Source organism: Ahaetulla prasina, chromosome 6 (assembly GCF_028640845.1).
Source record: "Ahaetulla prasina isolate Xishuangbanna chromosome 6, ASM2864084v1, whole genome shotgun sequence".
NCBI lineage: Eukaryota > Metazoa > Chordata > Lepidosauria > Squamata > Colubridae > Ahaetulla > Ahaetulla prasina.
In genome coordinates, this window is record NC_080544.1 from 95,299,525 (window position 1) to 95,324,945 (window position 25,421).

Sequence of the window (25,421 nt, forward strand, 5' to 3'; positions counted from 1 at the left end):
TCACACCTGGAAGCCCAGTTCCAGCTCAGAGCACCATAAGAAATGCAAGCAAGCAAGACGCAATCCCAGTTCTATAGCCTATTAGGAAGAGCATCCATATGTACCAGAAGTCCAGTCCCAGCTCAGCACAGCGTTGCAGCCCAAAGGGGCTTCTTGATGTCAGGTTCTGACAGGTTCTGGAGAACCATTAGTGGAAATTTTGAGTAGTTTGGAGAACCGGCAAATGCCACCTCTGGCTGGCCCCAGAGTGGCGTGGGAATGGAGATTTTGCAATATCCTTCCCCCAGGAGTGGGAAGGGAATGGAGATTTTGCATTATCCTTGGTCAGCTGAAGCAAGAAGACACTGAAGGTCATTTGGGACCAAAAGGACATAGATGAAGACAATAGGCCGGGGTATCAAACTCAAAGTCCGCGGGCCAAATCCGAATCCAGCTCCGAATCCAGCCGTGGGGTGCTTAAATCCAGTCCATGGGGCCAGCCTGGAAATATCAAAGGAATGGTCTGGTGGCCAAAACAGACTGCGTCTGTCCCCCCCGCACCTCATTTTCACCCTCCATGGCCTCCTGCAGCACTCTGCTGGCTGAAAACCAAGGCAAAAACTGAGCTGAAAATTGGCTGAAAAATGGGTTGAAAACAAGTTGTAAAATCGGCTGGAAACAGGCTGGAAAACAGGCCACATGGCTCACTTTTAGCCAACAGAGTGCTGCAGGAGGCCATGGAGGGTGAAAAATGAGATGCAGGAGGCTGTGCGTGGACCCCCCCATGCCAATTTTCAGGCAGAAGGCCACAGAGGGAGAAAACGAGATGCAGGGGTGATAACAGCAGAGACATAAATTCCCCAAACCATGTTGTCATCTAATGGCCACCTGACTTTGTACAGCTGAGATTAAACATAGTTTGAACATCAAAGTAAATGCCTACTCAGAGGCAAATATACTTTCAAGGTAATTTAGTGAAGACATCTCTTTAGACAGATACCTGCATCTAGATATCTGCAACTCTAGGAACTCAAAACTTCATCTCAGAAGGTGGACCCAACTGACAACAAACACTATATTCTATGCTCCCATTAATTAAGTCTTGATGTAGTGAGTTTGGAGAGAATCATTCTCTTATGCTTCGGTATAGCATTGATGAGCATAGTAGTATACCATGTTTCCCCGAAAATATGACCTACTCAGAAAGTAAGTCCTAGCTTGATTTTTACATGTTAGCCCGATATAAGCTCTACCCCTAAAATAAACCCTAATTAAGACCCCGCCCACTCCAGGGTGCATGGGTAAAAATTAAGCTAGGGTGGGGATCAGGGTGGTGGATCGATCCAGAGCTCTGTTACTGGCTACAGAGGCTTTCAGGAAAATCTTGCTGACTGCAGAAGAAACGGGCCGAGGTGTGTGAGGCCTGGCTGCAACTCTCCGAAGCCAAAGAAGTTCCTGAAGGTCTCTGTCAGCAAAAAAGGAGGCTGGGAGCAACATGCACAAATAAGACTTGGGTCTTATTTTTGGGGAAACACGATAGTTCTGTTCCACATTTTACCTCAGATACCCTCTTAAAGCTTAGGTTTCTGCTTGCAGAATCATTTTGAGAACAGAAATGTTTAGTCATGCAAGTTTTTTTTTAGAAAAATGAACTTTCAAAATACACGAAATATTTCTCAAATAATGTTTGGTAGAGTTGAGCCCATATTGAATAGCAAAAATAATAACTCACTCCCACTCTTGTAAGCTCTTGTACTCCACATTTATAAGGCAGCTTCACTTCAAACTTTATAAGTAAGGCTGAATTGTTGTCATCTTTCTATCTTGTAGATTCAGCCAAACATCCTATATCTCGCTGTATTTCAGACATCAATACATTAGAGAGGGTCCAGAGATATTTTATTAGAAGAGTTTTTCTGCTGGAAATAAAATTTCCTATCCCACCAGTCTTGAAATTTTAGGCCTCAATAGCCTCAAACTACCCCATCTACATTCTGACCTATGCTTAGTTCATAAGATTATTTACCAGAATGTTCTACCTGTAAATGAGTACTTTAATTTCAACCGTAATAACACAAGGGCTATCAATAGATTCAAACTCAATGTAAATTGCTCTAATCTTGATTGTAGGAAATATGACTTCTGCAATAGAGTAGTAAATGTCTGGAGCACTCTACCTGATCCTGTTGTTAGTCTCCCATACCTTTTACCTTAAACTGTCTACCGTGGACCTTTCATGTTTCTTAAGAGGTCCCTAAGGGGGCGTTCATAAGCGCACCAGCGTGCCTACCGTCCCTGTCCTACTGTTCCCAATTATATGTAATCATTTTATGTGTTTATGGCTAAGTTTTGCCTATTTATATCCTTTTATTTTGTGTCATTTTTTTTTCATGTGTCCATGTCTATGTCTATACTGTTACCTGTTTCCTTATACTTGTTGACAAATAAATAAATAAAATAAAATAAATAAATATCTGGGGTGACCCAAATTAACACTGTTAGCCTCAATTACAAGCGATTAATCTGGGTTTCTTACCCCTTACAGCAACGCAAATTCTTGATCCTGTCCCTGCACACAAGTACAGTATGTCTAATACAGTGGTGGGTTTTAAAATGTTTTACTAACAGTTGTGTGGGCGTGGCATGGCTTGGTGGGCGTGGCAGGGGAAGGATACTGCAAAATCACCATTCCCTTCTCACTCCTGGGGGAAAGATATTGCAAAATCACCATTCCCACCCCACTCCAGGAGAAGGATACTGTAAAATCCTCATGTCCTCCCAATCAGCTGGGACTTCGGAGGCAGAGAATAGATGGGGACGGGGCCAGTCAAAATTTTTACTATCGGTTCTACTCAAAATTTCCGCTATCGGTTCTCCAGAACTGGTCAGAACCTGCTGAAACCTACCTCTGGTCTAATAATAAATTCCACCCACCACATTAATATATAAGAAGCCATTCCCATAGGCAAATTCATCAGAGTAACCTATTGCATGAAACGTCTGCTATTTTGTTTGTTTCTTTAAAAAACATGGATGTTTTTTTACAATCATTTAAAAAATAAAAATAAAAAGTAGATACCTTATTGGGTCAACTAAACTACAGTAAATGTCCAGTGCTTGTTGAAAGCTATTCCACAATGAGCCATTCATCCATATACTTGTGTTTATTAATCAGGAATACCCATTTACATGGTTGTTGTTGTTGTTTTTTAATTGAGCAAGTGGAGGTAACTATAAATATAATTAAATGTTGCAGGATCCAGCAACCTGGGTCGGTCACCAGGACCAGAGGTTTAGGCTTCTCAGTTTTCGAACTTGTACTGGAGCCCATTCACAGGGAACGGTTCTCTAGCAGACACATTCACACACTGCTAGATCAGAGGTGGGATTCACTTACCTTCCCTAGGGGTTCACAAATGTGAGCGAGCGCCAACTCTGTGCATGCGCACAGCCTTCTGCTCATGCGCAGTAGTCGTGCATTACATCTTGGGTGGGTGGGTGGAGCCTCCTGTAGTTGCCACTACCGGTTCGCACAATCCGGACAGAACCGGCTGAATCCCACCACTGTTAGATGCACTCCCACACACTGCTAGACACATTCACATGCTCTGCTAACAAGAAGTTCCCTGAAGATGGGCTCCCAGCACGAGTCCGAAAACTGAGAAGTCAGAGAAAACTGAATCTGAAAGCTTGGAAGAGTAAACCTCTAGTCCCGGTGACCGACCCAGATTGGATCCTGCAACATCATCCCAAGACACATATATTTGCCTTCATTCATAGTTAAATGTACCTTCTACCATTCACTTTTATTTTTTGAAAGCATGCAAATGAGGTGGCATTCTCCCTGGCACTACTTTTTTAAAAAGGAAAAAAAAAAGATTTAGCATTCTCTCCCTGTGCTAGACTTGAAGGCAGAAGCTCTCTAAAGAAGAGCATTCACGCTGCTGCATCCAAAAGAGATGTGTAGGCTTGCTTCGAAATGAAAATTGAATGTCAACCATCATTTGAATCTCTCAAGGTCCCTCCGATAATTGATATGTGCAAAGCTGGGGTTTTGGCATTTTCAAAACAAGGCAGAGAGGGTTTTTTTGTGTTTCTCAAAGTCTCCTTCCAAACTTAGGGTTTTATTACAGTTTTCTAGATCTGGCCATTCACCTATCGATTGGCATAGCTGCTCCCTAGGGCAGGGGTCTCCAAACTTGGTCCCTTTAAGACTTGTGGACTTCAACTCTCAGCAAAGCTGGCTGAGGGACTCTGGGAGTTGAAGTCCACAAGTCTTAAAGGGACTAATGTTGGAGACCCCTGCCCTAAGGCACTACCTTCTCTGTATGCCATGATACATATCTTCTCATTGCCATTGGCCAGAAATGGATACCTTCTACTGCAGGGGTATCAAAGTCAAGGCCCGGGAGATGGATCCGGCCCATGGGGTGGTTAGATCTGGCCTGCAGAGCTACCCTGGAAACAGTGAAGGACTGGCCAGCAATGCGTCTGCCAGCGAAAGCAGAGCTTGGGAGGGCTGCATGTGGCCCCTCTGAGCTCCATTTTCACTGGCAGAAGGTTGCAGGAGGCCATTGCAGCCGGAAACAAAGCCCACGAGGGCCATACACAGACCTCCCCCCCCCCAAGTTCCATTTTTGCTGGCAGATGGTTGTAGGAAGCCATCCCAGCCAAAAACGGGAGCCCATTTTTGCTGGCGGAGCTTTTGGGCCACCACCAGCATCCCTGACATGAGTGACATCAAGCTGACCATGCCCCATCCATCACAACACTGATGCGGCCTTCAATGAAATCAAGTTTGACACCCCTGTTCTACTGGGTCTCTGTCCCCAGGACCACCTCAATCCTCTGTCTGGGTCCCTTTTGTAGAAAGGGTCTTGATCCACTGCAATTTGACTGTCACACTGATGAGATGGCAAGCAACCCATAGCAGGCTGGTACACACTGTTCCACAGGGATGAAGGAAACCATCTTTTGTGGCCTCCATCAAGGTCTTCCCTGCCTACATAGGAGAGAAGCTTTTGATGACATTCCTTCCTTCATTATGCAGTACAAAATACTTACAGATCCCACCTGGTGGGGAAACCTTTTCAATGAGCTTCTGCATCACGGCTAGTTCCTCCCCATGCTAGGTTGCCTAGCACAAAGACAGGTTCTGTTTAGTTGACGTTTGTGCTTTACAAACATAGGAACACCTCAATTCCCATCTTTATGCATAGAATCATAGGCACTGGAAATGATTCAAAAGTATCGCTGTTTCACCCACTGCTGATGAATATATTTACACAGAAACATCTGTCATAATATTCCTCACAGCTCTGCATTTTTTTTTTAACCCCCTTTTCGGTTTCCATACCTGAGTTTTCAAACGGCAACCCCTCCCAATCATGAAAAGAAACAAAAACGCTCCATCTTTTAGCCAGTCTTAAACACCTTTCCTCTTCTCTATTGGCTTCAAGTGACACCTCGATCCAACCTCTGCTGTCACGTCGCTCTAATACTGGACTCTGTCCATGTGTGGCATCTTCTCTCCGTCATCGCCAGAAACTTTTTCTTCCTCAGCGGCTTCATTCCGAAGAGCCTGTAAGCTGCTTCTCGGTATTTCTTTGACATGATGTTGTACAGGATTGGGTTGATGGCAGCATTTAGGTAGAAGAGAATGAAGGAGACTATGTTGCAGTACTGGCTGATAACGGCGATATCTAAGGATCCAACCTCGAAGGATTTGGAAAAGAGATAACGTCCTAGGTAGAAGGGCAGCCAGCAGAGGACAAAAGCCAAAACCACCACCGCTAGTTAAAAAAAGTAAGAGAGAAAGAGAGATTAACAGAGTTGAAAAGGGACCTTGCAGGTCATCTAGTCCAACCAGGAGACCCTACATCTTCCTCTACCTAGGATTAAACTCACAACCTCCTGATTGTGAGGCAAGAGCTCCACCTCTAGGCCACAGCAGCTGGTCGAAAGGGAAAGGGCAAGTGCATATGAAAGTGAATTATAATATTTGCTAAGCTTTCTCTTTTTAACCCAAGTGTCACAGCACAGAGAAAAGAAAAGCCAAGTTGGGTTTTGAGATGGGAATCTGGGCTACCTATCTTGGAAGAAGAAGAAGGAGAAAAGGAATGCTTCAACTATTCTTCCTGCAACAAATGTCTTAGAATAATAATTAGAGTTGGAAGGGACCTTGGAGGTCTTCTAGTCCAACCCCCTGTTTAGGCAGGAAACCCTACACTACTTCAGACAAATGGTTATCCAACATCTTCTTAAAAACTTCCAGTGTTGGAGCATTGACAACTTCTGGAGGCAAATTGTTCCACTCATTAATTGTTCTCACTGTCAGGAAATTTCTCCTTAGTTTTAAGTTACTTTTCTCTTCCAGCTGTTCCTTGTTGTTCATCAAACAGCACATCTGGAGAACAGTGACTAGAACCAGCCAGAACAAGAGGCCACTGGAAAAAGATGCAAAGAGAAACCAATGTTGGCTGCAAACTTCATCTCTCATTCATAAGCCTTGTACAGAACCAACTATTTATTTGGCTTTATGGAAAAAGTTTCCGGTCTTAGGCAGCTGATAATCCCTCAAATTCTGATCGGCCTTTTACAAAAGTTGGTGGTAGCCTACTTTATCATCTTTTACTTACATTGTTTCTCCAACATATTAAACAAAGCACATAAAATCTCTTTGAACAGATGAAACAAAAGGGCACAAAAAGAAGCATGGTGTAGTTTACAGGTTCACCAATTTGAAATGAGAGATGAAATGATAGAAGGTATTGAAGCTACAGGAACCTTGGGGGCAAGTGATCATGCAATATTGGAATTTGACATTAAGCAAATACAAGTAGTAGAACAAAGTGAAACTAGAGTCTTGGACTTTAAGAGAGCTAATTTCAATAAACTTAGAGAGAGCTTGAGAAGGATTCCATGGATGAGAATCCTCAAGGGGAAAACAACTCAAGAAGCTTGGGAAATTTTGAAAAGTGAGATTATAAAAGCGCAGTCTACCACAATACCAATGAATAAGAAGAAGAAACCTGGACTCTTGTTGCTGCTGTGTTATCAAAATCAATTTTTCATGTCATTCCCTAGCAGTATTTCTACTCAAGGCCCCAAAAGATCAGATACCACCTTGGTAGGTAGGACATTTGCAGGACAAAGTCCTATGATCTAATCTTTCCTCTACCATCATCTCATGTACCAAGCAACTACGGACAGCCAAATACTTCATTCTTTACAACAGTGATAGCTAACCTTTTTGTCGTTGCATGCCAAAAGCGGGGGGGAGCACAGGGAGGTCTCATGGACATGTGTCCACACACATAATTCAATCCGCCCTCCCCCCCATGCGTAGGCAACCCCCCCCCCCGTACTCCTCCTGCTTTTGCTAGGCAATGGCACAGTGAGCCCGTTTTTCACCCTCCCCAGGCTCCAGAGGCTTACTTGGAGCCTGGGGAGAGCAAAAATGGCCTTCCCCATCCCACCAGAGGCCCTGCAGAGGCTAGAAATGGCTTGTTTCCCAACTTCCAGTGGTCCAGAAGGCCTGAAAATCAGCTGACTGGTGTGCACATGCATACTGGTGCTGAGCTAGGGCAACACTCACAGATATGGCTCCATGTGCCACTTGTTCGCCATCATGGCTTTACAACAACATCCCCAGGTATCCAAAGAACTACAATAGAAAGGAGAAACTCACTTAGTCCTGGTATATAAACTGGGGAACATGGTATACAACCTTACTTTTTAAAAAAAAAAAAAAACTCAGTTGCAACTAAGTCTTGTTTATGAACTGACACACACTAACTTACTTCGTTGATTCCAGTTGGATTTGGAACTATTTTAGAATCTGATTTAGAAAGGACATCTAGCAAAGACAAAATAATGTGGAAGTGCATAAACCTAGGCACAGAATGGACAAAATGAGAAAGGGAAACTTAAGTTATCTTCAAGGGCTGAGACACATAACGCTGGAAGTCAAGGATCTTGACAAGCAAAAGGTATTATTATCCACCAAGTCACCTTGTGTAATTCATCGTAAGTGAGATCACTCGTGGTTGCCACTTACTGGAAGAAAGTAAGGTGAAAGATAGCTACAAGCTAAAGCATCAACATATTACTTTATGAGTTACAGGCAAGATGTTGTTCAACACCACCTCTTATTACACAGGCTTCTCTCGCAGAAGTCTGGTTCCTGTGGAAGGCCGGATATAGACTTAGGTCTGGACTAGGAGGTTGCTCTTATATCCTTCCGAGTAAATCATTTCCTATGGGGTCCCGCCACAGAATAGAGGTACCGTATATACTCGAGTATAAGCCGAGTTTTTCAGCACGTTTTTTGTGCTGAAAAACGTCCCCTCGGCTTATACTCGAGTATATACGGCTTATACTCGAGGTTTTTTTCTTCTTCTTTTTTTCACATTATACCGGATGGCGCAAACTTGGCGGGCTTTTGCATTAGCGCGGGGAAGCCCTGCCGGTGCAGTGAGAGGCGGGCGGGGGCCGCCAGCCTTCTCGGCTGAGGGAGGGAGGGTTTCCCCGACCGGTAGCTGCCTCATTTCCCACCCTCGGCTTATACTCGAGTCCCCAGTTTACCCCAGTTTTTTGGGGTAAAATTGGGGACCTCGGCTTATACTCGGATCGGCTTATATTCGAGTATATACGGTAAACACAAATGAACTTATTTCTTAGGAAGACCATGGAAGTTTTCAAATGTGTATCTTGTCTGTGGTAGAAGTTTCTATGTCAACGCTAATGGGCTTGATAGATCGATGTTCTCATACCAATTCCAACTGAGAAAAGGAGATGTTCTCCTTTGGGGTACAACTGTGTTTTCAGTTGCTGAAAATAAAAAGGGCGGGTTATAAATCAGGACAAAGAATAAGGTGATAATCAACCTGTTAAGAGTTGCCATGGACCCATACGATTCATTGGTTACAGGACTAAAGTTAGTGTAGTGGTTCCATTAGGAAGACCCAGATTTAAACCCATTCTCTAGATCAGGGGTCTCCAACCTTGTCAACTTTAAGACTTGTGGACTTCAACTCCCAGTCCTGGGAGTTCTGGGAGTTGAAGTCCACAAGTCTTAAAGTTGACAAGGTTGGAGACCCATCCTCTAGATCAGTGATAGCTAACCTTTTTGCCATCGCATGCCAAAAGCAGGAGGAGCACAGGGGGGTCGCACGGGGGGTCGCGCGGGGGGGTCGCACGTGCCCATACCCATAATTCAGCTCCAAAAGGGTGGAGCCGGTGGGTGGGTGGGGCTACATTCGGTGTATAAGACACACCCACATTTTCACCCTCTTTTAGGGAGGGAAAAAGTGTGTCTTATACTCCGAAAAATACAGTATATAAAACTATAAAAACAAACAAACCAAAAACACCCAATAAAACCAAAAATTGGTGCTGCCACCACACTACACTGATGCAACCTATTTCATTCATATCTTTGACCTCACTCTACTTCAGTGCGTTGGGGCAGGGCCAAGTCCTAAATCTAGAAAATTAAAATGATGGTGACTATCAAATCTTCAGTAGTTTACAGGGGCTGCTTCTAAGCTCCCCCAGTTCTGAAACAGGGTTTCTGGGTTGCTATCAGCAAACACAATGCAGGCAAAGTATGCTTCACTGCCCTTATCACAAGGTAAGTCCTAATAAAGAGTGTTACTGGTGCTTGGTCAACTTCTCTTTTGGTCTTCCTGACAAAAACCCTTGTCAACAATCATCAAATCTTACCTACTGAACTACTGCCTTCCCAATCCACAGGGGCATCTGTTGGGGGAGGAGGTCCAAGAAGTCTATGTGATGGTCATGCAATCAAAGCACTGCCTCCCTTTTACATGCGTTGCACATGACAAAGGGTGAGGCTTTGACCATACAGTCATGGATTGACCTTTGGACACCACTATGTAGATGCTCCCCTTGAGACCAAAGGAGTTCATCCCTGAATGAGTGTGTTCATGATTGCAACTATACAAGTAACTCTCCCTGCATTCTATAAAGCTTATTCTTAGTGTACAGGATTATGGCAATAGTGTTAACCTTCCAGCTCTATTATCATTTATGATGCGTTCATTTTCTGCCAATGGTAAGATGCAGAAGTGCAAAATTTTGCACCCCACAAGTCTTTGCAAAAGTTGCTGCTAAAATGTAAATATTTTTAATGTGACTAAAGGAAAAAGCCATTAACTATGTGAAAAATGATCATTGTTATTTCTCGCAGCGTTATACGTTTAACTCTTTGTATTGTTTAATAAACATGAATCTCCTATTGCATGTAATCCAGTGCAAGGTGCATCTGGAGGCAAGTTATCACAATTACTCTTCGTCACATATTCCCAAGCAGAAAACTGCACCCTTCAGACCTGATGGATTTCTTCACTCGGGCTTCAAAGTGCAGGATTCTGAACCAGCCAGATCTACCAAACTGTCTTATATCAGTTTCTCTAAGGGAAAATAAATCTGTAGATTCTGACCGTCGTATCTGATCAGCAATGCTATATACAAGATTGCCTTAAAAATCTATCCAACACAATATTCAATCTGTTCATTAAAGATCCAATGGATATTCATACCTAAGATGTTAAACTTGATAGCTTTAAGCTGGGTTAGGCTACGGCTCAGTCACAATTTGGTTCTCCATATATTGCAGAATGCTAGAAAGTCAGTTAACCAAGTTAAATGTTCTGCAAACTGAACTTTTAAGTAATATGACTGTGTTTTATGACTTTTCCAACTCTGCAAGCCTTTCCTAGTAATTTCAAAGATGTTGGAAAGTCATAGCAGGAAGAGATGTGATCATCAAAGCCTTAACCATCTCACCATCTGCATGAGGAACCAAACAGATATTTAACCTGACTTGACCTGTTGACCGAGGATAGTGAAAAAGGACACCCTGCAGGAGCCCACAGAGAATCATTATTTCATTCTTCTAGGTCTTTAAATCATGTCCTCATGTTCTTATTTATGTTTTATGAACATAAATTACCGTTTAAAGACAGTAAACAAAAAACACTTTTTAAAGTTATTTAGCTATATATAAAAGCCAAATATCACTCACTCATCACAAAATCTCCAGAACGGTAAAGCCTACAAACTTGAAATTTGGCAAATATGTTCCTTTTGGCTTCTAGGTGCTCGCTAAGAAAGGATTTTTCGGAATGACCATCAGATCATTAGTATTTCATATACAGTATTATATTCACACGCTCTGATGCTAAGGAATTAGACGTTCTACTCCCCCTCCCCACCTGAAAAGAACTCTGTTCCAACTGCCAGTTGCCTTATATTAACACGCTCTTATATTAACACGCCCTTTGCTGAACCAGGCATGGGCATGCCAGTGCATGATTTATCCAGCCTGTGGGCTGGGGCATTCTACTCCCCCTCCCCCTCTGTTCCAACTGCCAGTTGCCTTATATTAACATGGTCTGATGCTACGGAGTTACACATTCTACATTAAGTTTCAGGCTTTCAGTGTCAATTTATCTCATAGTTTCATAGTGAAGCATGGGCGTCCAGCTGTTTATTATATGAATATCATGCTTTTCCTCCAGTAGCTCAAAATTTTGTGCATCAACCACAGCAACAACCTTGTGAGCTGATGGATTTCTTCACTCGGGCTTCAAAGTGCAGGATTCTGAACCAGCCAGATCTACCAAACTGTCTTATATCAGTTTCTCTAAGGGAAAATAAATCTGTAGATTCTGAGCGTCGTATCTGATCAGCAATGCTATATACAAGATTGCCTTAAAAATCTATCCAACACAATATTCAATCTGCTCATTAAAGATCCAATGGATATTCATACCTAAGATGTTAAACTTGATAGCTTTAAGCTGGGTTAGGCTACGGCTCAGTCACAATTTGGTGAAGTTATGACTCCATATATTGCAGAATGCTAGAAAGTCAGTTAACCAAATGTTCTGCAAACTGAACTTTTAAGTAATATGACTGTGTTTTATGACTTTTCCAAATCTGCAAGCCTTTCCTAGTAATTTCAAAGTTGTTGGAAAGTCATAGCAGGAAGAGATGTGATCATCAGAGCCTTAACCATCTCACCATCTGCATGAGGAACCAAACAGATATTTAACCTGACTTGACCTGTTGACCGAGGATAGTGAAAAAGGACACCCTGCAGGAGCCCAGAGACAATCATTATTTCATTCTTCTAGGTCTTTAAATCATGTCCTCATGTTCTTATTTATGTTTTATGAACATAAATTACCGTTTAAAAACAGTACACTTTTTAAAGTTATTTAGCTATATATAAAAGCAAATACCACTCACTCATCACAAAATCTCCAGAATGGTAAAGCCTACAAACTTGAAATTTTGCAGATATGTTCCTTTTGGCTTCTAGGTGCTCGCTAAGAAAGGATTTTTCAAAATGACCATCAGATCATTAGTATTTCACATACAGTATTATATTCACACGCTCTGATGCTAAGGAATTAGACGTTCTACTCCCCCTCCCCACCTGAAAAGAACTCTGTTCCAACTGCCAGTTGCCTTATATTAACACGCTCTGATGCTACCCCTTTGCTGAACCAGGCATGGGCATGCCAGTGCATGATTTATCCAGCCTGTGGGCTGGGGCATTCTACTCCCCCTCCCCCTCTGTTCCAACTGCCAGTTGCCTTATATTAACATGGTCTGATGCTACGGAGTTACACATTCTACATTAAGTTTCAGGCTTTCAGTGTCAATTTATCTCATAGTTTCATAGTGAAGCATGGGCGTCCAGCTGTTTATTATATGAATATCATGCTTTTCCTCCAGTAGCTCAAAATTTTGTGCATCAACCACAGCAACAACCTTGTGAGCTAGGATGGTCAGAAGGTAAATGGCTGGTTCACAGTCATCCAGTGAACTTCCCTGGCTGAGGATGGAGTCGAAGCTGGGTGTCCTCACTTCAAATCCATCTCAACAACTCTACTACACTTGGAGGCATGGAAGCTAAAGCTTAATGGAACTTTCTGATCAGTCCTCCTGTCCACATATCCAAATGGGTATGTTCTAGATCAGGACCTCTTGGTCAAATGACAATCTGGAGAATCATTGAGGATGAATCAAACTTTTCATTATATACCAGTGAGACATGCATAGCTATTATAACTAGCATATAATGCACCCTGCTAAAGAATGTAAGACTACACAATCTGTTTTAAGTTGCATAGCATTCTTAATCAATCAATCAGAACAGAGCTGAAAGGGACCTTGGAGGTCTCGTGCAATACTCTGCTCAAGCAGGAGAACCTATACCATTTCAGACAAATAGAATGGTTGCTGGAATTGGGTATGTCTAGTTTAATGAAAAGAAGGACTAGGGGTGACATGATAGCAGTGTTCCAGTATCTCAGGGGTTGCCACAAAGAAGAGAGAGTCAAACTATTCTCCAAAGCACCTGGGGGTAGAACAAGAAGCAATGGTGGAAACTAATCAAGGAGAGAAGCAACCTAGAACTAAGGAGAAATTTCCTGACAGTTAGAACAATTAATAAGTGGAACAAATTGCCTGCAGAAGTTGTGAATGCTTCAACGCTGAAAGTATTTAAGAAGAGATTGGACAACCATTCTGAAGTGGTATATGGTTTGGACTAGAAGACCTCCAAGGTCACTTCCAATTCTAAATGGCTGTCTAGTCTCTTCTGAAATCTAACCTGAAGGACATGTTCTTTGTTACTTAAAACATTGCATGTTTCAACACAACTTTTAATTGGTTCAATAAACAATATTATGGATCTCACACATTTTGGATTTACAGAATAAGTAGGCTTGTCTTGGGGGAAAAAATAGATCAGGTACCTTACCTAGCATTTTTATTGTTTGTCTATTGTACTTGTCCCTGATGGAGGTCTTTGGCCCAATGTTTTTCTTCTTTCGCTTCCAAAGCTTTCTCACAATGAGGCTGTAGAGAACGGTCAAGCAAAACACGGGCAGGAAAAAGAAGACACTGGAGGTCCACACCATAATGGTCAGCAACCCTGAATGAATGGCATACTCTGTGATTCGACATTCATTCGTATCCAAAGGATTTGTCCCATTCTCATGCTCAACTCCAACCAGAACAAAGATGGGCCCAGCACTGACAAAAGATATTACCCAGAGCACAAGGATAAGGAGTTTGACTTTGGTCTTGGTGATCATCGCCTTGGCCCTGAGTGGAAAGCAGACTGCAAAATATCTCTCGGCGCTCAGGGCTGTGATGTTGAGTATGGTTGAGTATGTGCAACACTCACTGACAAATTGGAAGAGCTTGCAGAGAAGATCCCCAAAATTCCAGGGCCGATACTGCCAGAGGCGGAAGAGGTCTAGGGGCATGCAAAGGAAGATGAAGAAATCCGAGAAAGCCATACTGGAGAGGTACAAGTTGGTGGTTGTCCTCATATCCCGGAACTTAAAGACCACCAGCATCGTCATCATGTTTCCAAGAATCCCAATCGTGAAGAACAGCAAACAAGTGACAGTGACACCTGTGAGGAGAGGTGCAGGGAACAGGTAGGAAGCTTCAGTCTGTGTGTTGTTGTCATAATCCATTATGAGCTGCAAGTCGCTCTCGTTAGGCATTCGGTCAGTGTTTGTTGATCTGAAGGGACTACATCAGCAGTTTCCTCATACCTGAGAAGAACGAGGCAATGGGCTCTGATGACGGCAAGAAATAGACCGTTGAGAGATGCTAAATGAAAACAAACAAACCAGGTAAGCAAGATGTGGATTGGAGGGTGAGGGGAGAAAGGGGAAATTCAATCTAACATGAAAACTTTCCAGACCCTTTGTGAGATTCAGCTTCCTCTAACCAAGTAACTCCTCTACTATATTCATTGTTTTGCTTCTGCATTAATCATGAGCTGGATCACATGTCTATTTCATCATTGGGAGTTCTCTTGCTTAGAAGGAGGCTGCTGAAAATGGGAATGTCTACCTTGAAAAACTGTGGTTCTTCTCTCCAGAGGGACTTGCTGCTCACATCCATTTTTGGATGGAGGCTGCAGTCACTGACTCAAAAACATGCATGGAGGAACCAGAACAAAGAAGCAACACTCTGAAAGAAACCAAGGCTGAGCTTCTGCTTCCACCCCTTTAACCAATATGAGCCTTTGTGTCAATACCACTTCCACTTCTGACACCAAAGTGTTTGTGAAACCTTTTCCACCGACAGGCATTCTTTTGCATTATTTACCTGGATTATCAAAGGTCACTGTGGTATAATGAGAAGCTCAACCTGTGAATTTGATAGTGCCAAGACATCTGGAAGGCATCAGTTCAGGGAAGAATCAATTATTATGCAGTGAAATCAGAATTCAAGAACTAGTTGACCTACCAAACTCAGTCAGTATATTTCAGGACTTGTAAGCTGCATTCACACAAGACACCCATTTTCTAATCTATTACATTAAGCATTAAACTCTAAACAAGTCTACAATAAAATAACTCAAGAATATCAAGGGACAAATTTAACACGACCAAATTATTTGGTCTTTCGTTGGCTTAGTTGTGTGAATTCAGCTTTATTCTCTTAACCTAGCCTAACCAGCATTTTTACAAGATAAATTTCTGTGAAGAAATGGTTTGTTGTTCAGCAAGAGTAATGAGTAAAAAGTAAATAACTAGATATTTAGTTTATCGTGCTTTCAGTCCAAATAAATGGTCTTTTTCAAACAACTGAGGAAAATTAATAAAACATAGCATAACTGATGAAATATAATAAACTATAAAGTAACTGTGGAGCTTGCACTTTCCAAAAGTGCTAAAAGGGGAGGGGGATATCTTACACTTTGTTTGTCTGTCTGTCCTTCCATCCATCCATCCATCCATCCTTCCTTCCTTCTTTCCATCCATCCATCCATCCATCTATCCATGCTACCCTAGTCAGATGCGCATCACCAATCAAGATAAAAAAATATATCTCAGTCTGGTGTAATGACAAGATGCTGGTTTACTCCACTGGATTCTGCTTGAATGTGTCCCCACCTCATCGTTTTATTTCCTTTTTTATTGCTGAGCGTTTTGATCAAATCCCATTTGATGAACTATTCTCTCTCTTTTTAAAATAACAACAACTGCTCACCGCTCAAGCGAGCAGAGCAGGGTTAAAGTAAACTAAAACACTATCTTTCGGTAGAAGAACTCTTCCAATGGCAATAGAATTCCAGGGCACGGGGGTGTGGGGGGAAGTGCCAACCTCCCATCTATGATTATTATTATTATTGGCAGTATTGTTATTGGCAGTATTATTAATAGTATTCATATATTGTTATTAGGCATGAGGATCCTCCCTCCCCCGCCCCTGAATTTCAGGTAGGTGGTCTGCAGGAGGCATCTAAAAGATCAAGAGGGCATCCCCTGCCTTTCAAAGGGGTCCATTATGCGGGGGGAGAGAGAGTTCCCTAAATAAGAAAGTCTCCTGGAGCAGCCCCCCCACCCCCACCCACCGCCGGCTTACCTGGCCCGCTCCCACGGCCAACTTTTCTTCTTCTGTCCCGCGTGGCGCGTAGGAACAGCAGGAACAGGCTGAGAAGCGAAGAGGCAGTGTCGGCACGCCCAGCCGGCTACGCGCCCCCCACCCACCCCGGAGAGGGAGCCGGTCCCCCCCTCCCCCGTCCCCAGCTTTCAAAGACTCCCCTGATACCCGGTTGCAACCAGCGGCGCTGAGCAGGGCAGAGTGCGCGGCTCCAAACCTCGGAAGGGTTGGGGAAGGAACGACTCCTCGTTTAGCCTTGACGAACCGAAGCCACAGAAGCAGCCTATTGCTATTACCACGATCATCATCCTGCCTACGATGTCCACGCATGCATTGCACCCAACAACCCATCTGAGCGCGGCATCGACCGTCCCCAGGAAGGAATCGACCTTCGGGAGCCTCTGCACCCGCGGCGCCTCGGCTCCCCTCTCCTTCCCCGACGGACACAACGGTCCTCAGCAAAGTGGCCGAATCCCACGGGGAGCGCTCCGGGCGGCGGAGGGAGGGTGGGGGGAGAAAGTGAGCCCCTAATGTCCTTCTCTGAGGACGATCCAAGGGGATCGGGGAGGCGAGAGGATGGCGAGAGATCCCAGGAGCAGCCGGATAAATAAGCGGCAGCGTGTTTAGAAAACCAAGGAGCGGAGGGATCGAGTGGGGGACGCTTCCCGAGACATGGTGTTTCCGCTCTCACCGACCTGATCGACCTGATTCGCATGACACACACACACACCCCTTGAACGCGTTTCCCCGGTCCTTGTAATCTACCGATCCATGAATGAACTGAGCGGGTCAGGTTCGGAGAAAAAGGCTAAAACCACAGAGCCATGGTTAAGCCAAACCAAGTTCAAGCGCAGGGCGAAAACGCAGCTGCAAAGCCTTAGCCACTTGGTTAAGGGTATTAGGTGAGCTTTGCCGCTGGCTGAGTTCCATCGGGCATTAATTTTATTTTATTTATTTATTTTGTCACAACAGTATATATAAGTATAAGCATGAAATAACTATACAATATATAAGCATATATATAAGCATAAGCATAAGTATGTAATAACTATATTAATTGGATATAATGAAAGGAAACAATAGGACAGGAACGGTAGGCACGCCTGTGCTCTTATGCATTAAGTCCTGATCTGTCTCGGTTTGGGTTGGTTTCAGCGGATTCGGTTTTCAATTGCAAACCATGATTTATTAAAACTTGCTTTTCGTACCAAGGAATGGTACATCTCTAATGGTTTAATCTATGGCTGTTCCTCTGGCATAGCACCGTTTCAGGTAGAGAGCTCTCTCTGCTACCAATGTTCTTTCAGAACTTTCAGCACAGTAAATGTGTGTGTGTTTTGTTGTTCAGTGATTCCATCTTTGTCAGTTGGCCACAATTCCAAACAGAACTGATTGTGAGAAACTGCTCTTGTAACCTCATATTTCTGCCATTGCTAACATTTTATCTTCTGTTGTTCTCTTCAATTGCCTTCAATTTCCCCAAACTTTAGGATCTTTCCCAATGACTTTGTTTTTGCCATATGTGTCCAATTATCTGAGCTTTGCCTTCATCATCAGAGCTTCCAATCAGCACCCTGGTTTCACTTCACTTAATTTCTTCTTGGGGGGGGGAGGAAATGTGCTAGCAGAGTCACACTCTCTGTGTTTAAAGCTTTGATAGCAATAGCACTTAGACTTATATACTGCTTTACAGACCTTTACAGACCTCTCTAAGCAGTTTACAGAGTCAGCATATGGCCCCCCAACAATCTGAGTCCTCATTTTATCAACCTCGGAAGGATGGAAGTGTCAGGGTGCCAAGTAACACCCCCAACAAAAGAAGACTCTGAAGCTAGAAGTTCTTCAAAGTTCCATTTTATTAGAGATGTCATATTGGCACATCTGGGAAAACCTGAATCTGAAAGCTTCCAGGCTTTCCCCACCCAAAAGAAAGTCCAAGTCCCTTCCCCCACACCCACATGTCCATCACATGGTCCAGTCAAGGCACTGTCCCAACTGCACATGCCTTCCAGTCGCGCTACTCCAGGTGCAGGCCCAAAAGTCCTTGACTCTCAGAGAAAGGAATGTTATTATGGCTAGATATCTCCACCACTCCATGCAACCCCCCCTCCCCGTTTCCCACAGCACTAAATGGGGCAGCCTGGAAGATCCAAAGAAAAAGATGGTTTCTAGGACTGACAGGAAGGCTGAGTCAACCTTGAGCCTGGTGAGATTTGAACTGCCAAATTGCAGGCATCCAGCAGTCAAAAGAAGTAGCCTACAGTATAACCACTGGGCCACCATGGCTCATCCTCCAGTTGAATGGAACGGTGTGGTAATTGCAGCCAAGATCTCTCAGGGTTAAAATTATACTCCAAGACTTAACAAATAATAGCTTGCTTTTTTACCCATTCACCATTACAATTTCACTACATACCTCTTACTTGCTGGGATAATATCTACATCGGAGTCTCTCATCAGCAGCAGATTTTAGAAGCTGGCAGGCACCCATTCAATAGTGATTTGAACTGTGCAGAAGTTAATAGTGCTGAATTAAGACACTGTACTGCACTATAAAGGAAATCAAATCTAGTTCATGAGAAAAAGGCAGCAGGACCATGGACAGCTCCAAGTGAGACACCTTAGTCCTGTCCTCTCCCATTATTAAGACAATGGACAATGTTGATTCAGCAACCCTTCTGGTTGTTTTTTTTTAGGCAGGCCTGAAGTGTAGTGTTGTGTAACCTACACATTCTCTGTGGAGGAAGGATTTGGGATTTTGCATTCCCAAATTTCTGTAACACTAGAGATGGAGAAGGTGCTGGTGAAATACTGGCATTGAGACTGCAGATTGTGAATGTGGACTGAATTGTCTTTGTCTCAACAGTCCATCAATTTGACTAGGACATTTGAAATTTGTCCAATATAAGGACCAATATAAGGTCCAAAGGGCACCAAGTTTTATCATCTCCCTCTAATATCCTGTCAGAAGTATAAGAATTTAAGACACATGCTTGTATTACTTGGTTGGTTGTTTCCACCTAGCAAGTTGGAATATGGACCAACTCCATATTTCAGCTCTTTTTAGGTCTCCTAGTTACTTGAGGCAAACAAATTGTATGAATATTAAATATAAGCTATAAAAAACTTTTGACAAGCTCACACATATTGGACTTGTGGAGGGAAAGCAAGTAATGGGAACAAGAAAAATGGATCAACTACTCCAAGCTCTAAAGAGGTTGGTTTTAGTCCCCAAAGTGTCACACTTATTTAGGACTAACTGTAAAGGTAAAAGGTAACGGTTCCCCTCGCGCATATGTGCTAGTTGTTCCCGACTCTAGGGGGCAGTGCTCATCTCCCTTTCAAAGCTGAAGAGCCAGCACTGTCTGAAGACATCTCCATGGTCATGTGGCTAAAAGCCAAAGGTGCACGGAATGCTGTTACCTTCCCACCAAAGATGGTCCCTATTTTTTCTACTTGCATTTTTTATGTGGTTTTGAACTGCTAGGTTGGCAAAAGCTGGGACAAGTAACGGAAACTCACCCCGTTACGCAGCACTAGGGATTCGAACTGCTGACCTTTCAATCGACAAGCTCAGTGTCTTAGCCACTGAGCCACCATATCCCTATTTAGGACTAAACTAAAACAGAGATGAGCACCGCCCCCTAGAGTCAGCAATGACTAGCATGTATGTGCGGGGGGAACCTTTACCTTTACCTTTAATCCCTATTATGTGTTGTCTGAATGGCTCCTGTGACTTTTGTGACAAGAGTTGAGGTTCACACACAAAAATATGGAGGCTCCATACAGGTTACCCTACGGGAGATAAATGAAACAGAAACAAGTGGAAGAGCACTATGGACTTTTTGGGTCCTGTGTATGGTGGCATCAATGTTAATCACATTACTTTTTTTTTAAATCCACTAGAGGGGAAAAATTAACATGGCAGATGGAAAGGTTCCTCCCAGCTTTTGGGCTCGCTAAAATCTAAATACAATGGCCAAGGGCAACCAAGCTTATACTCAAGCAAACAGAAGTACATCAGCTGGCTAAGGGAAGAAATTTGTTGCTTAGTTCTTACTTTCTGCCTGGACTCTATTCATTGATGGAATTTTCATAAGGATTATGTGCATCACAGCTGTCTAATCCACTGTTAAGAGCATTCTCTGATGTTCCACTCCATTCTCAGACCTGTGATGATTTTGAGGCTGAAGCAAAATGATCTTGTAATGTCCACTAGACAAATGCTGGGTTGATGGAGTGGCAGATAATAGCCAATTCCTTTTCCCATATCCATGATGAGAAATGAATACTAGTTCTTTTATAATGGTCGTGCAATATTAACATTACTTCTTTTTTTAAAAAAAAGTTCAGAACCACACATTGGGAAATGAAATAAATTACCAAACTGGTGATGGCAGTTTCAGAATTTTTTTTTTTAAAATCTATTTAAATTTGCATCCAGTTTTGTTCACCATGATATAAAGATGTTGAGACTCTAGAAAGAGTGCAGAGAAGAGCAACAAAGAGGATTAGGGAACTAGAGCTTGAAACAAATGGAGAATGGTAAGACAGCTGAGCTTGTCGATCGAAAGGTCAGCAGTTTGGCGGTTTGAATCCCTAGTGCTGCCATGTAACGGGGTGAGCTCCCGTTACTAGTCCAGCTTCTGCCCACCTAGCAGTTTCGAAAGCACGTAAAATGCAAGTAGAAAAAATAGGGACGACCTTTGGTGGGAAGGTAACAGCGTTCCGTGCGCCTTTGGCATTGAGTCATGCCGGCCACATGACCACGGAGATGTCTTTGGACAGCGTTGGCTCTTTGGCTTTGAAACGGAGATGAGCACCACCCCCTAGAGTCAGCAACGACTAGTACGTATGTGCGAGGGGAACCTTTACCTTTACTTTAGTTTAATGAAAAGGATTATGGGGTGACATGATAGCACTGTTCTAACATTTGAAGGGTTGCTACAAAGATGAGGGGGTCAACCTATTCTCCAAAACACTTAAAGGCAGGGCAGGAAGCAATGGATGGAAACTAACCATGAAGAGAACCAACCTAGAACTAAGGAGAAATTTCCTGACCCTTAGAACAATTAATCAATGGAATGACTTGCTTCCAGAAATTGTGGGTGCTCTAACACTGGAAGTTTTTAAGAGATTGGACAACCATTTTTCTGAAGTTGTATAGGGTCTCCTGTTTGAATAGGGAGTTGGACTAGAGGACCTCCAAGGTCCTTTCCACCTGTTATTGTGTTATTGCACATACTGCATACAGAGCATCAAGGATCATTGGGGATGTAATTCTCTCAATGAACCCTGAAAAAATCCAAGATGTTCCACTCCATTCCACTATACCACAACCCTGTTTAATGTATTGCACAGCATGGAGTGATGAAAACAAAACTGTGAGCTGAGAAAAGAATACAAATCGAAGGAAGACCTCATTTTACTGCAAACTTCTTAGCGAAGCAAGATAAACAGTTGACAGCTCTTGAAATTGCTTTCTGTTAATTCCTGAGGCATTTCTCAACAGCTGGTCTGTGTTGTGAAGACATCCTGTATAACATGATGGCACTTCAAAAACATTGGCTGCAGATGGAGGACACGCTACGACGAACTGAAGCTGGGAGGCAAAATGGCCGACCTTCTGTTATACACGCTATGTAATATGAAGAGGCTTAGGGGAATAGCTAAGAGACTATTACTTAGAAGACATCAAGGACTGGATTTAAGAACTATTTATCCATTTCAGAATAGCCGTTTTTCCTATTCATTCCTCTCTCTCTCTCTCTCTCTCTCACACACACACACACACTCACACACGTTCCCTCATTGACTTTGCTTGCCAGAAGGTCGCAAAAGGTGATCACATGACCCCGGGACACTGCAACCATCATGTCTCATTGTCAAGCGTCCTAATGTAAATCACATGACCAATCACAAGGGCCGTAATAGCTCAGGCTGTTAAGAAGCCTGTTATTAGAACACAGCAGCCTGCAATTACTGCAGGTTCAAGCCCGGCCCGAGGTTGACTCAGCCTTCCATCCTTTATAAGGTAGGTAAAATGAGGACCCAGATTGTTGGGGGGGCAATAAGTTGACTTTGTAAAATATACAAATAGAATGAGACTATTGCCTTATACACTGTAAGCCGCCCTGAGTCTTCGGAAAAAGCCGGGATATAAATGTAAATTAAAAAAAATGGGTTTGTTGCAACGGTCATAAGTGTGAAAAATGGTCATAAGTGACTTTTTTCAGCGCTACTGTAACTTCAGTCACCAGGCGAACTGTTGTAAATCAAGGATTACCTGCAATATTCATATTTTAAATATGTAGCTTTAAAGCTTTATATTAAGTTTTAGCTTGAAGCGTGATGATACGCTTGTTCTTTTCTGTTTTTCCTCCTTCTATTCATTCCATTAATATACCAAATAAGTTTATTATGTTGGTCGTTTATTACTTTGTTTCCCATCTCTTTCTTTTGAATGATTTTTTGTGCATTTTCTTTAATCCTAGCAATAGAAATAGGAAAGGAAAAAACACACATGGAAAAAAATAAGCGGCCTTTGAAACGGCCTGCTGATATTTTAGCCCTATGCATTTTTTTTAAAAAAACTTTTAAAAAAAAAAATTTGAGTCTGTCTGACACAAAAACAGTAATTTGATCCATTGCTGTTATTCTTCCTGTTTTTTCACCATGCTATAGCATCCTTTCTGGAGACCGTGGCTCTCAGCCTTGTTGGCAAAGTTCCCAAGAATTCCCATCCGGAGGCTACTAAACAGCTTGCCAAGGCTTTTATTCAGATGAAAGGAGGTGTAACAAAAAACAAAACAGAGCCCACAATTAATTTGGAACTTTTTATTAAAAACTAAAGTACAAAACATCAGTAAGAAATTTCACACTTAAAAAAGAAAATATACAAGAATTGAATCGCTTTCTCATTGGTTGCATTTTCAAGCCTGCTGAAGAACTGCATCACAGATACAACTTTGTGTAAGCGTTTGGTATCGTCTGCAAAAAGAGTTCATATTTGTTTTTAAGCTTCTTAAGCTTTTTTAAAATGGTATTTAACTTTTGAAGTGTGTGTGTGTGTGTGGATGTGATTTATCTCTAATAAACCATCATTACATATGATCAGCTGCAAAAACTAAAAAGAACCACAAGGTGGCAGCAAGGAGATACAATAATGTGGCGGGTTTTGACTCCATCCACTGGTGATCTAGATTTGCCTGCCTGTAAAGGATTGCCCTGGTTACAGTTCAACTTAAAAGTGACTAGCCAAAGAGTTTTGGCCATCATCTGCTTTTTCGCTGCTCAAGTGTTACCTGTTTCTTCTGATTGTTTGAGGCAGTCAGAATAAGCCCATTTTTTTTATAATAATAAAACAACATACCACATGAGACAGTATTTTTTACAGCTGTACTACTGCTTAAAAAAAATCAAAGGCTGCTCAAGAGCTTGCTATCATATTCCCAGTATCCATTTGATAAACCAACTTTAACAAAGGTAGAACTATCTAGCTAAATCGGTGGTTTGCTTCACAGTATAACCAACCATTCTTGGGCTGCAAAATTTAAACTGTCCTAACAGAGTTTTGCTACCCATTAATGGTCATTCAGATTTTTGTCCCTCGGATTTGCTAAATTCACAGGAATGGGTCGTGGAGGCTTTATTTCCAGACCTTTCCAATTCTTTCTTCTCAAATACCACAAGTGTGACAGTTGAGATTTGAGGGCGGCCATGTTTTAATACAGGGGTCTCCAACCTTGGTCCCTTTAAGACTTGTGGACTTCAACTCCCACAAGTCTTAAAGGGACCAAGGTTGGAGACCCGTTTTAACATACTTGCTACTAACCACGCAAAATCTCCCAATATTTCAACCCAGTCTCCAGGGAGCTCTTAGTCAGACCTCCTTGGACTTGTCATCCCAAATTGGAGACCATCAAACTGGACTGGCTCCGCTCTGAATTAAGGATTGTACTTTTTAAGCTGGTGTGAACAAAGGGTGATGATTCTAAAATGGGATATCACATTAACATCAATGCTACATACTTACACCTCCAACATTTGACACAGTATGTAATTTCAGTATCTCTTTGCATTACTTAAAAGCATTTCGGAAAGAATTTCTTCTGAAGATGCAGTTGGTCTGTGTTTCTATCCATCCCTGTTAAACAAATGCTGCCAACAATATTAGGGTAGAATTGGGTACATTGTTCAAAATTGTAGTTATGGTGGGATTTTCCTTCTGCAGTAGCAACTGGTCTACGTTTCTCTCTCTTTTAAACACATGTGGACAACTGAGCAAGGCTACAATGATCCTATTGTTCAAAATCGTAGTTAGGGTGGGATTTTTCTTCTAGGCTACGCGAAAGAGAGATCTTAAGAGGAGTTGAGCTAATGGATCACATGAAAAACCACATCAATAACGGCAAAGGGAGTTTCACAACAGACCCATGAAAAATGGTATTCGCTAAGCTGTGTACATCAAAGGGGTGTGCTGTAGAAGCTGAAGAAGCAATTGGCAACTCTTTTGTCAATCACAAGGCAAAAACAACAACAACAACATGCTGCAGGTTAAGATTTTCATAGCATTTCAATAACACTATTGCTACATGGTGACTGCTACTAAATACCAATCTGGTACTATTTGGCATTACAGAAATAAATGGATTTTTATCCAGCACTGAACAGTTATGTGATTCCAGTTCTAAATGAAGTGTGAGCTTCTTTAACCGTCACTTACCTTTCTGGAATAAAACAGTAAACTCTCAGCAAGATTTCACTGCTTTTACAGCAAGTTACTTACTTTTTTTTTTTTTAAAGTGTCTTCAGAAATGGTCTACAGGTGATAACATTAATTCTCACAAGAACAAAAGGCATCATTTATTGATTCACTCTGGCTCATCAAAATTACAACCCTCACTTCAGTTCGTATCTTACTGCATCTGGACCTTTGCAAAAAAATAATTGCTTTGATTCTCCTGATTTTTGTTAGCGTGCTTTCTTTT

At 42.4% G+C, this 25,421-nt stretch overlaps 1 protein-coding gene across 1 annotated transcript; it reads right to left on the reverse strand.

Annotated features, from left to right (window-relative positions):
- Positions 1–5,463: 5,463 nt before the first annotated feature.
- GHSR (growth hormone secretagogue receptor) lies at positions 5,464–14,537 on the reverse strand. Its single transcript, XM_058189150.1, has 2 exons — positions 13,781–14,537; positions 5,464–5,771 (listed from the first exon to the last, which is right to left on the reverse strand). Exons 1-2 carry the CDS (start codon positions 14,535–14,537, stop codon positions 5,464–5,466), a joined length of 1,065 nt encoding a protein of 354 aa, XP_058045133.1.
- Between the last annotated feature and the right edge of the window lie 10,884 nt (positions 14,538–25,421).